General features: G+C 41.1%; 1 protein-coding gene across 1 annotated transcript in view; it reads right to left on the bottom strand.

The window, feature by feature from the left end:
- SORCS3 (sortilin related VPS10 domain containing receptor 3) overlaps positions 1 to 13,894 on the bottom strand; it is a 577,834-nt gene that overhangs the window by 132,991 nt on the left and 430,949 nt on the right. Inside the window, exon 7 of the mRNA XM_035028663.1 lies at positions 7,792 to 7,910. Coding sequence (XP_034884554.1) covers positions 7,792 to 7,910 — 119 coding nt within the window. The remainder of the gene's footprint in view (positions 1 to 7,791; positions 7,911 to 13,894) is intronic.

Raw genomic sequence — 13,894 nt, 5'->3', positions numbered from 1 at the left:
CGAAAAACCAAAGCCACCAGAGCCCTTTATGCCCACCCAGCTATTATTCAGCTGCTCAGACTGTAGGCAAAGAAGAAAATCAAGTGGCTCTACAAGGTTCCCATTTAAAAGCCAAACCCTGGAGCCACTGCAAGCATCCTTCAGAAAACACACAGTCCTCAGCGACCAGCTCTGCCTTAGCGGAGCTCCCTGGAGATGTCACCCACGAGGGGCAGGCTGGACCTGAGCCTTGACACATGACAGCTTCTTCTCTTGAGATCATTCTTTAGTAAATTGCTGGCAGGGGAGGGAAATACCAGCTACCCAGATGCCCTGGTACCTTCCTTGCACAGATATAAATCTGTGGGTCTAAACCCTGGAGGAGAAGCTACTATTGGTCTGAGGATTTTCTACCCTCACAAAAGCCTTCTGAGGCAGCTTTATTTCAATGAACAGAATGAGGAATCCCTGCCTTTTCCTTGCTTCTGAGATAGATATTAATCATTGCAGTACAAATCTGACCTTCTCCATAAAGCCTTTCCTGATCCCCATTTCAATTTTCAAAACTTAGACCCTCCAAAAAAGATTAAAAATTCACACTGATTTCAGAAATTTCTCTGAGATGGCTTCCAATGATTTTTAAAAAAGCAATAAACAACAACAAAAAATAAATAGGTAAAAGAAAGCAGCCACGTGATCACAAATGGCCAATAGGAGAAAGGAAGAATAATACCACACAGCTAGCTGCAGGGAAGCTGCTATAATGGACAAAAAATTAGTTCTGAGCTTCTTAGCACTGTAAAGAGAGAAACACGAAATTACCCAGATTTCATGAAAGGAAATAGAAAAGGTTCACCTCACCTGGACAACCTTCTACTTGATTTTCCTGCCACTTCACTCCCTCCCACAACTACACCTGTCCTTGGATAAAGGTCCCAGTACATTATGTTCTCTCACTTTTTTAACTTTATGTCTGCCTCCCTTCTGCCTGGAATGCTCTTTCTCCTTCACCTACCTAACTGGTACTCCTAGTCTCCCTTGTCGGGAAGCTTGTACTAACCCTCCTCCCGAAGCTCTTCTTGCTTACTCCAAGAGCAACATGTGCTTTGCACTAATACAGCTCTCATCACGCCACATTATAATTGTTTAGCTGTCTGTGTTCCCCACTGGGCTGATTGTATTTTAATATATTTAAATGAATGAATATAAAAACGGTACTGAATAGCATAATGGATAATTGTCGGACAGCAGTTTTATAAAAATGCAGAGACATTCTACATATGGTCATTTCTTATGCGGTGAACAATTGCCAATTACCCTAAGTTGTCTTATATTGTTAGTTGGAGAAACAAGATTCCCTTGCTTTAAAAAGATAACTAACTGCATTCCCTGAGAAAAAGGATGGTGTCTTATCTTCTCAGTTCAGTTCAGTTCAACAAACATTTATTGAGTACCAGTCATTATGCTAAGTGCAGGAGAAACAATGATAGATAAGACATAGTCCTGTTCCTCTTAAAGTTTACAGACCTGGCTGGGGAGACATAATACCTATGGGTAAGTAGTCAGCAAAGAAGCTTCGTGCAACCCCTATTGAGGATGTCAGGGAAGACTTTCTACAGATAGCAATGCCTAAATTGAATCTAAGGATGAGTTTATCTAGTAAAGGGACATTCCAAGCAGGTTTTTCATGTAAGAAAGGCATGTTAGGCAACAAATGACATCGTGTGTGTATGGACACTGAACAGGTTTAGTGTTTATGGAAGGTTAAAATATAACAAGAGAGGTATACAGGGAGCCACAGTGGCTAAGGAATTCCCATGAGGGTGATGGAGTATGCAGGACCCAGATCATGAAGGACCTTGTAGGCAATGTTAAGGAAATTAGATTTTAACCTATAGGTGATGAGCAGCCGCTGAAGGCAGGGACATTGATTTTTGTTTTAAATAAATTACTTTGGAAGTAGTGCTGCAAATGGATTGGGGGTGGGGGTTGCAGGTCTAGGAACAAGAAAATCAGTTAGCAAGCTATTGCGACATTTCAGAAAATATATGATAAAGGTTTATAAATGGTTTTAAATAGCCAAGTAATAATGGTGCTTCCTTTTTCCTCTCATAAATCACCTTGGAGCAACAAGAAAAACAAGAAATAAAAGTACAAACTCTATACTCAATGAAAATATAACCCTGAAACACAATATATATGGAAAGGAAGCCAAATTCAGTGAAGAACAAACAGGTTACAGACAGGCACCAGGGCAAAAATGCCTACAGCTATAAACCTTGGATCAAGCCACAGAAATAGCATTCTCTAAAGATGACATTTCCCAAGGAGCAAAACTAACAATCTATTATTTGGACTGGAGGGCTATCTACACAAGGAAGGTATCAGGGCATCTGGGTAGGTGGTATTTCCCTCCAATCTATTATTTGGCCAAGGGACTGTGGCCCAGGAATTGGCAGTGGGTCTATTCTGGGAACTGAGCAGTTTCAAGAAGCTGGAGAGGTGTGGCTGGATAAAGAAGCCACCAGGCAGTTTTACCTTATGCGAAGAACCCATTCACAGACAAACTATCTGAGTTATATGGAACCTCACTGAGAAACAAAGAAGATTCTTGTTATGCTGAAACAGAGCTCTGGTCTATCACCAAGAGGAACCTCCTCAGTCTGTCCAGGAAGAGCTCATGTCATGAAAAAAACAAATAATAATTAAAAACATAAAGATAAAAGAAAACAGCACAGGAATTATAAAATAATACAGCAAAATAAGAGGGGGAAAGGAACAGAAAAATAAAAACTGCTCCCATGAAGCAAATGAAAACTGTGACCACACTGCTAGGATTAATAATCTGTATGATGAGGAGATCACCTCTGTATGAGAAGAATTCAAAGTAGAAATACAAGAGCTAAGGGTAGATATGTTGAGACAACAAAAAGTCATAAAATATAAGCTGGCAAAGTTCAGGAAAGAAGTTCAACAGTAATAGCAAAAAATGTAAAAAGGAGCCTGGACACTGCTAACTACTCGTTCATGAACAATGTGGGTAAGACTTTTTTTTTTTTTTTTTTAATATCACTTTGCTCAGGGAGTCAAAACTGATTAGAAGGGAAGAAATGATGACTCCCCTTTGCTTTTCCTGCCTATTGTACACATCCTAAGTGTCCTGGAGGATGAGAACCAAAATAATGAAACTGAAATACAATACATATTTCAAAATATAAATCAGAAACTTTTGAGAAATTAGAAAGGAAGGGGAAATTGAACCAACTAAATGAGACTTACATTTCAGGAAAGAGAACTGACACAGTATGACCAACTGCAAAACATCTACTAACAAAGTAAACAGTATTCAAATATATATTTTTAAAAGGACTTTTAGGTTTCAAAGGCAAAAAAAAAAAAAAAAAAAAAAAAAATAGGACACCTAAAAGGGAAAATATCAGGCTGGCCTGACACAGTAAGATTCAATAAATTAATAGAGCAAAGGTCTCATGGAAAGCAAATGACACACATTTTATAGCCTAGAGGGAGAGACAAACATATTTTCAACATTCAAGAACTCACCTTTCTTGAAAACTTTACTAAAGGACAAACTGAAGACAACCGAGAAACAAATAGGAAACCTATAGCAAAGGACCTAGATTTACCTGTAAAACTAAAATCAAAATAAATGCAGGAATAACGGTTCACAGAAGAATGTGAATGCTCTGAACGATTTAATTAACAAAACTGGAGTTGGATACAGGTCATAAACACAGGCTATTTTTTTCTACCTTTGTTCAGCCATGCTTCATAAAATATTTAAGTCTAACAGAATTATATTTTAAGATAGAAAAGCAAATAAAGAGATAATACAACCCTCCAAAACCAGGGGACGAATTTAAGAGAGAGGGGAGGAAAGAGAAATGTGGGGAAATCCATAAATTGTATCATTGCGCACAAGAGGAAATCAATAGATATAATCCAAAAATAGAAGATTCTCTGTTAAATTCATCAAGTTAAGTAGCTAGAACAAATATTCAAAATTATCAATGAAATACAGCATCAGGAAAGCAAGGAAATCACCATATAATGAGTTTTTTTAAAGAAGCAATTTTAACTGAAGACTAGGCATACACTGTCAGAACTAAGCCATGGCTATCATACTGATCAATGCCGAAGGCCAATCTCACCTATGAGAAGGAAAGAACTCATTAGCTACTGCTGGCCGAATGACACACATCGGTACCTGCTGTAGGCACAGTTGTTCATGTGTAACCCACTGCCATGCTTTTACTGTGTTTTAAACTTAGCCAAATTATAGTTGCAAATAATAGCATTTCATCTGTGTTTATTTGGTGGTTGATGAAATTCCATGTTTTTCTCAAGAGTATTGGCCTTTTGCATTATTTGGAGCATTGTTATTCCATGCTTCCCATCGCTCTCATGGTTACAAAAAACAATCTTAAAACAGCCTTCAGGGTCCTGTGGGATCTAGTGCCCTAGGTCTATCCTGTGGCTATCTCTAAACTCTGGGACAAGGTCTCGTTTACTCCTTCCTTCTCATCTCCCTAATATTAGAGTGCCCTGTGCCCTAGTCTTCGCATTGTTTCTCTTTTCTGTCTGTACTTACTCCCTTGGTGACTTCAATTTTGCAATTCAAAAATAACATCAATATGCTGACGTCCTTCCAACCTATATCCTCAGCCCTGGCCTCCCCACCACCTCTGCTCCAAAAGTCAGTCTCAAATCTCTACCTGTTCACCCCACATCCTCATACAGGGCTCAAGAAAGTACAAGGCCCAACACACCTGGCTTTATGTCCCCCTCTGACTGCTGACTTCTGCCACCCACTCCTGGTTCGCCACTCCCCGAATGAGGCCTTTTCAGGTCATCCTAAATAAAACAACACCTACAGGTACCTAACATTCACATTCCTCAGGAATTTTCAGCCAGAGCATTATCATTGCCTGATATATTTTGTAAAAAGATAAATAGATGATAGCACAAGATAGATAGAAAGATAGAGAGCAAGATTTAAATAGCATTGTTTTGGCACTTTACAGATGTAATTAACAAATAGAATCTGCCCAGCAACCCATGAAGTGAGTACTGTAGTTACCCTCTTTTTATAGATGAGTCAAATGAAGCACAGCTCAAGGTCACCCAGCTAAAGTGTAGCCTGCAGAGGTCAGAATAAATGTTGGCCATCGGATTTCAAACTTTAGGATCTCAATCACTACTCTTTTTTTTTTTTTTTAAGATTTTATTTATTTATTTGACAGAGAGAGACATAGTGAGAGCAGGAACACAAGCAGGGGGAGTGGGAGAGGGAGAAGCAGGCTTCCCACGGAGCAGGGAGCCTGATGTGGGACTCGATCCCAAGACCCTGGGATCATGACCTGAGCCGAAGGCAGACGCTTAACGACTGAGCCACCCAGGCACCCTCATTCACTACTCTTTACAGTCTTTCACATCTACTTATGTGTATATATATACACATATATATGGATATATATGTGTATATATATACATGTTTTTCCTGTCTCCCACTAGAATTTAAACACGACTTGAGCAGGAAATTTATTATGTTCACTGTCTTATCCCCAGCTCTTAGAACAAGGGCCTGAAATGTAGCAGGCAATCAATAAAACTTTATTGATTAATGGGAACTCATATCTCTTTGAAACAAAATAAAAATGGATGCTTATGAAAGAAAAAACTTCTACTGGCTTCCAGTCTAATAATAATAAAAGATATCTCAGAATAGTTAGAAAAAAAAACCTGGATGTCTGCCATCAGAGTTACAGAAAACTTTATGCAATAAAAGGAAAAATGAATTTTAAAAAATCTGAACATTTTAAATTCTAAGTCATGTTTCCCAGAAACGATTCTGCCATGTTCATCATTATGTGCAGTATTAGCATTAAAGAAAGGGCAATCAGATTGGTAAATTCACAAATCATCTCTGTGCTTCTATCTTGAAAACAATTAAATAGAGATAAAGAAATAATAAAGCCTCAAACTGGGACCATGCAATGGGAATGGAATGAAAGGAAACATCTGAGAAATAACTAAGGGTGATAAGAGCAGGAGCTTGGATTCCCTGAATTTGGGGACATAGACAAACCTGTAGTTTTCTACCTCGAGTGACCTGGTAGAGGGTAGCGCCACCAGTGTGTCAGGTTCAAGGGGGACACGTTGATTTTATTTTAGCTGTGCAACACCCAAGTTGAGATACCAGGATGACTATTAGACATAAAGATCTGCAGTATAGGGCAGAGGTTACAACGCCCTGACTTGAGAGTCATCAGGACATGGAGGCAGTACTTAAGACCACAGGATCTCCCAGACAGTGAGTACCAGGTGCAGAGAGAAGAAGGCCAAGGGCCAAAGCTAGAGAAAACCAAGAGTTATGCCTAATACTGTTTATTTTGCATTGTAGGTGTTCAATACATACTCATGATTAAGGAAATAATAGCACCAATGACCTGCCAAGATGTAGAAAAAAAATTCTGAAGATTTTGGCTTTTACTCAAACTAAGAAACAGGGATTTTCTTGAGCCACAAAGACCTCTCTTTCCCTCCCTTTTTCAAGCTGGTTTTTGAGTGGCTGGCTACTTTTCCTATATTTTACAAGGCCTCAAAAGTCTACACAACTAATTTTTTAAAAGAAGCAGCTCCTCCGTCTACAATTTATCAATACAACAAGTAGTCAGTGAGCACCCTGCATTTGCAAAGGCTTCTTGTTAGGGCCAAGGATGAGGAGTAATTCTCCCTATCCTCAGAGGGTATAAAATGCAATTTAGAAAGAAGACAAATCCACTAAGATTTAAGTAACAATTCCTAGTGGCCCATGTGCTAGAGGACTGGTAGACAAGAAGAGCTGCAAGGGTTCAGAGGAAGAGAGGCATCCCCAGCTAAAGGGAAGTGGGGCTGAGCTGGACTAAGAGGCCAGGAGTAGGGCAGAGAAAGTCATTCAGGTGCTTAGGTCTGACCAAACTCCAGAAGATTCCAAAGATCAAGGTTCCTATAGAAAACAGTTTGCAAAGGAATGGACAGCATAAGGGTGGGAAGGCAGAGTGGGGGAAATCAAAGCTGCTGTCAAAGGTCAAGTTCGATTTCACATACACACACACACACACACACACACAGAGTAAGTCACTTGGTGGAACATCACCTTTTACCTTTTGTTTTTCCTCATTTTCGCTCTTTGCATTTCCTTCCAGGGAAACTCAACACCTAACACAAGGCTTCCCTTGCCTGTCTATAAATGTGAATCACACCTAGCTTTCTCTGTGAGTCAGAGTTCTTGGGAGTGTAGGATTTTGGACTCGGGACATATCAGGGAGTAGTCATAACTGGAAAGGGAGGGCAAAATTCAGTGAGTTCTAGATTGTTCTAGAAAGAAAATCCTAGAGATGCTTCAGTTCTTAGAGATTCTCGTTCCCAAGTTAGACAGGTCACTTTGGACAGAGATGGAATGGAGCTTTGATAAACTACTTAAAGTCAGATCCCATGGGAGATGTGGCTCTAAGTAACCTCCAAACCCTAGACCACATCCTAGTCATTTCCAGACCCATTTTGGTATAATAAAACAGCAATCCAACTGAGGATTCAGTGGGCCACTGAAGACCTCTGTACATGATACTGACCCATAACACCTTTCTCTTTCACCAGAAGTCTTGGATCCCCCCAGAGAACGGGTCGCCAGAGCAGCAAAGGAGGGACCGCACCCCAGCTCCACATCTTCATAACCGCACGAAAGCCACCCTCATTTTCCTGACATCACCTGAGCATCCCCTCCCTACCACTGACTGCATTTTCTGGACTCACCTGAATGAAGATATATTCATCCTGAACAACCAGGGAACTGATGTCAATGGAGCGGGCAAAAGGCCCACTGCGAGTGGTCTCGGCACATTCCTGGATCCTGCAGGTGAGGTAGTGAGCATCTGAAAAGGGAGAGCAGCACTTAAACACAAGGGCAAATATGGTGACAAAGCTCTCAACAGTACCCAAGGCTCTACCTCATGGGAAATCAATGATGCAGTTTAAAACAACAAGATTGCACTCACTTTCACAAGAGTTGTAATAATTTTAAAAATGGCAATATCTAGATGAGGCAAGGGAGTGGGGAAAGAGTTAATCTTACATCCTACTGGCAAAAGGGTAAACTGGTGTAGCTTTTTGGAAGAACAAACTGGAAATATCTATCAGAATTTCAAATGCGCATACCTCAAACCAGCAATTTTAATGCAAGCAATGTCTTCTAAAGAAATACTCATATATTTTCCCAAAGAGTCAAGAGCAAAGATGCTCACTGTGGCATTGTTCACAGCAGTGAAAAATCAGAAAGAGACTAAATGTCCCTGAACATTTCAATAAACCAAGGTGCACACATTACAGAGGGCTAGCTGCAATTAAAAGAATTAAATAGAGAAACATTCAAATGCTGATTTCTCTAAGGTCCCTGTTCCTTTCCAAATAACCTTTGACAAAATATTTGCCAATATGATAGCATGATACAATTCAAGTCCCCAAAAGCTTTGTCTTTATAAATGTATAGGTTTGTGCCACAGTGCATAGAAAAAAGGTTTTTTTTAAGATTTTACTTATTTACTTACTTATTTACTTATCTATCTATTTATTTGAAAGTAGAGAGAGCAGGGGAAAGGCAGAGGGAAAGGGAGAGAATCTCAAGCTGACTCCACACTGAGCACGGAGCCCAACTTGGGGCTCAATCCCACAACCCCAAGATCATGATCTGAGCTAAAATCAAGAGTCAGACGCCTAACCGACTGAGCCACCCAGGTGCCCCTGTGCATAGAAAAAAGTTTTAAAGGAACCCATAAAAAATTAGCTATGATTACTTGTGGAGGAAAAGAATGGACTCGAAGAGGTAGTGTTGAAGTGGGACCTTTGCTTTTTATATTATATACATCTTTATTATTTTTACAATTAGAATATATTCACCTATTACTTATATAAAATCTATAAAACTTGTATGATTACTTGTCAGATCTTCTGAAGATCTCAGCAGGTGAACAGCCCCTCAAGCAACCCAGGAACATGATGGCAGAAGCTGTAGCTGAATGGGAAAAATTTTTGACTATAAAATGCATTCTCATTCTGATCACAGGGTCATCCAAGAAAGACAATCCACTCAGTTATTTGCTCCTTAAGGAAAAACTACAGGTAAGTCTCTGTGAAGAAACCTGTATGTACATTGGCTTTTAAAATGGTTTTTATTGGGGCGCGTGGGTGGCTCAGTCGGTTAAGCGTCTGGTCATGATCCCGGGGTCCTGGGATCGAGCCCCACATCAGGCTCTCTGCTCATCGGGGAGTCTGCTTCTCTCTCTCCCTGCCCCCCACCCCCGTTCTCTCTCGTGATCTCTCTCTCTCAAATAAAAATCTTTTAAAAATTAAAAATAAAATAAAATAAAATGGTTTTAATTGAACAGTATTTAAAAATAGTGAAAAGTTAGGAATCATTTTAGTATAAAAAGCAGAGAAGTCTCTGTTATCACCTAAAACCACGTTCATCACTATATGCATCTCATGCGATTGTTCCTTGGAATGTGTGCCCAGGTGTGCACAGGTATCATGTGCAGCTCGCAGGCAGCAAAGATAAAGGCAAAAGCCTTAACTAAGCAAAAATTTATAACAATTGAGTTTAAACCACGAGTACTTTAAATTATCCCCTTTTATCTTTAATTAATTAATTTACTGGTGGCTGCACCGAGCCCTTCTTGTACACACACAATGTACCGGGCACTGCTCAGGTACTAGGAATAGAGCAGGGAGCAAGACAAGTGTACCTGCTGACTAGGAGGGGGCTGATCACATTATTTGTAGCCAGCTATTCCACACATTTATTTATACACATGAGACTAATTTAACAAAGAAACACATTTGGGTAAGAAATGAATTCATTATGGGCTATATTCCAACTTCCTGAGTGTCCAGAGCTGAACACAGTCTATTTTTGTTGGTATTCTTACTCGGAACACGTCAAACATCCACTTCCTTCTCTCCGTTAGCGGTCGCTCGCATCATATGCCCACGAGCGCAAGCCTCTTCCCTTTTCTTTCCTCCATGTGCCATATAATCCAGGTGGTTCCTAGCCCTGATAATTCTGCCCCTGAAGTGCTTCCAGAGTCTCTCCCCTTCTCTCCACAAGCCCTGCTGATTGCCTGGGGCGAGGCCTTCTCACCCGTGTGGCCTGTTGCATCTATCTCACGACTAGCCTACACACGCGTGATGGACTGGACACTGCATGGGCCCGAGGCAAGGAACAGAGTCATTTCTAAAACCCAAACCTGAGCTCATCTCTCCTGGCTTTCAAACAGCTCTGAGGGCCCTGGGACAAAGCCCAAATGTCTTTCTATAGAACGGAAGGCTTTTTACAAGAAGCCTAATAAAATCAAATGCCTAAGGAGCCAGACAAATTCTGTGTAGGAGTAAAATGAGCTGGATGAATATGACAAATGGTAGCTGGTGCATAGCCTCGGTGTCAGGGATCTCCTAGGAGTGCTGGGGACTGCAGCAAAATGGCCAACATTGGACTCTTCAAGGAGAAGCTGCTCCTCAGTGTCCACTGATCGTTGACATGCAGGAATAAGACGTTCTGTGTTTTATAAATCTAACTGTCCCTATTTTTTTAAGGTGAAGTTGCCTGATTTTTTAAAAAATGGACAGCTAGGGGCGCCTGGGTGGCTCAGTTGGTTAAGCGTCTGACTCTTGATTTTGGCTCAGGTCATGATCTCAGGGTTGTGGGATCGAACCCCACATCATGCTCAGTGCGGAGTTGGCTTGTCCCTTTCCCTCTGCTCCTCCCTGGGTCATGTGCGTGCACTCTCTCTCTCTCAAACAAATAAATAACATCTTAAAAAAATGGACAGCTATTTTAAATTTAAAACAGGGTGCAGGCCAAACACTGTATAGCCAAACAAAACAAGCCTACATCCAAATACCCCCTAGGAGCTGCTCATTCCCTATCTCTACTCTGTAATTTGGTTCCTACCTACCTCTCCAGAGGAGACAGACCCTCGTCCCCCTCTTCCCTGACCCATTAGCAAGACCAGATTGTTTGCCATTCTGTAAGTACAGCCTGCCCGTGCCTTCCTCTTTGTCTCTGTTCGCAGAGAGAGTCAGGAGTGGCCTATCTCTCCACTTCTGGCCGAGAGGGCGAGGGAAGGCAAGGAGCCCAGGCTGGGCCGGGCAGCCCATGGCCTGCCCACCAGGAATACTCTTGGACCCACAAAGCCTTAGCAATTTTCTCCTAGAATAAGGCACTAAAACCCAGCAAAAAGCTGTAGTAAACACATAGGAAGAAACCACAAGTGTTGACATGACAACCTGCTTCCTTCTTGCCAGTCAGGGTCTCAGAAAGCTCCTTACACTGCGAATCAAAGGTACACACAGGAGGACATCTGCTTGTACTCCCCCCGCCAAGGCTCATTTTCCCCTGTCTATTTACTATTCACTCTCAAATTTGGACACTTTGGAAAAAAAAAAAAAAGAACCAAGAGTACTCAAGGCCACCCCAAACAAAATAAAAACCTACCTAAACCTTGGCCCACAGCAGGTAAGCTATTGTGCCAAACTCATCCTACTTCTTGGCTCTCCCCCTGCTTGCTGCTGCCCAGCATGGAACGAAAGGTCCAATTTAACAGGAAAGCAACTCTAAAATGAATTTTTCAAATCTACTTTAAAATTCAAGGGCCTTGGGGCGCCTGGGTGGCTCAGTTGGTTAAGCGACTGCCTTCGGCTCAGGTCATGATCCTGGAGTCCCTGGATCGAGTCCCGCATAGGGCTCCCTGCTCGGCGGGGAGTCTGCTTCTCCCTCTGACCCTCTCCCCTCGCATGTGCTCTCTGTCTCTCTCATTCTCTCTGTCTCAAATAAATAAAAATCTTTAAAAAATAAAATAAATAAAATAAATAAAATTCAAGGGCCTTGCAGTCTTTAGCTGGACTCATACATTAGAAGTCTCAATGTTTTTATTTTTCAAAACACAGAGACATGATAGTAAGTGCTATGGCGCCCAATGTCTGGTGAGAACCTAGAACGGGGGGAATGAGGAGAATAAATTACCAGGTAGGCCTGGCCACCAGATGGAAGTGACTGAGGGTGACAACGGACTCTGGGTGTCAAAGGTGAGCAGGGGACACCAAGAACCTCACATTTGTGAAAGTTCGCAAATTCGGGCTTTGGACATTATCCTAAAATGAGGCCGGATACAGTCATGGAGATTCAAAGATGAAACTGAAAGATATTTGTCATTTAACTTGAATCCCAAACTAGGCTTCCAACACCTGTGGCCCTTTCATTTGCTTTTAATAATAACTCCAGATGCCTGAAGGTCAGATCTCTTGAGCGTAGCATGGTGTTTGAGAGCGAGGCCTCTGAAGCTAGAATGGGCTGAGTTCAAATCCTGAACCTGCTACTTGCTGATCACCCTTGACTAAGTAGCACGGCTCTTCATCTGTGAGATGCCCATAAGTCAGCATTTGCCTCCAAGGACTGTCGTCAGGATTAGATGAGATCATGTATGAAAACGCTTAACACATTGTTGGATCCATTTTAAAAGATAAATAAACGCTATCTCTTTGTTATGAAAATAGAAGGAAATTTAACACTCAGCCTCTCTCATATCTTCAAATAATAACAGGTAATGTTCTGTTTGACTGTGGAGAATCAAAAGGCCGTATTACAGGTTCTCTTAGTAGTCATATTCCAAAATTATATCACTGTTTAATTTCTTGAAGTACTTTGGGTGTGCAGACAAGAAAAAGACAAAAACAAAAACATGTCTGAGCTCGAATAACCAAGAAGGACTTAAAGGAGGAGGCAGCCTTTGTGTTCAGCTAAGATGGAGAAGGGAATTCCTGGAAAGGGAGTAAAAACTATACATGGTCTTTTAGGTAGGCAAAGCTCATGGAAAGCACTATATAATCACATGTTAATGGATTAACTTTGATTAATCCATATCCTTGAACTTGTATTTTCTATCCTTTCCTTTGAAATGTTCTCAAATGAAAAACTAGGAAGACCAGATTGAATGAAGAACTCATTTGGATAACTCTGTAAGAAAATTAGAGAGTGATTTCCCCAGTGGTTGAGAGTCAATCATTACCCTGATGATTAAAGTATTTCTAAATGTCAAATGTCTTCCTAGTGTATTTCGAAGACCCGGTGTAGTCACTGCTTCACTTAGAAAAGTTAAAAGTCAAAGGCTTTGTTCCCTGCATGTGAATAGAGGGATCTACTCAGTAACTTTAGAAATATCTGGCCCTGTTGGAATTAGCTCTAGCACTGGAAGACCCTTTAGGGAAGGTGCAAACATCTCCCTAGTGCATCCAGCCTTCACGCCTTCCCACGTAGCAGATGTTGGGCCAAAGGTCTCATATAGCAAGAAGGGGTGGTCTTAGACTGACTGATTCATTCCTTTTTGTAGTGGGTCAGGGTGCACATGAAGCTGCAAGTGTCAGGCACTCCCTGAAGTTCCAGGAAGTGGAGAACAAAAACCTAAACTTTTTTGTTATGTTGAATAATATTGTGACTTATGGTAATGGTTTGCCTTTGAGATTACTAAATATTCAAACTATCCTAGCCATCTTGCCTCTTGCCACCTCAGAGAAAGAAACTTCCCATGATTCACTCAACTTCCATCCCTTTGGGTAATATACATGTTGCCAAATTTGAAAAAGTGCATTAAAATCGTGAACAAAAAGCACATCAGCTCCTCAGGCCTTCTCTTAGAGAAATACCCAGGAGCTATTTATTTTGAATAATAACATTAAATCTCTGATGCAAATAAGTAAAAACAAGCAGATTCCAGGAAACTTTGAAAAGTTATTTAGCTTCCATAAGCCGCCTTTTCCTTGATTGAGGAGTGGGGCTAACCCGTGTGCGGGACATCCACACTGCTGCAAA

The sequence above is a fragment of the Mirounga leonina genome, unplaced genomic scaffold, assembly GCF_011800145.1.
Source record: "Mirounga leonina isolate KUSES-001 unplaced genomic scaffold, KU_Mleo_1.0 Mir_114, whole genome shotgun sequence".
NCBI lineage: Eukaryota > Metazoa > Chordata > Mammalia > Carnivora > Phocidae > Mirounga > Mirounga leonina.
This window is presented reverse-complemented; position numbering and strand designations above follow the sequence as displayed.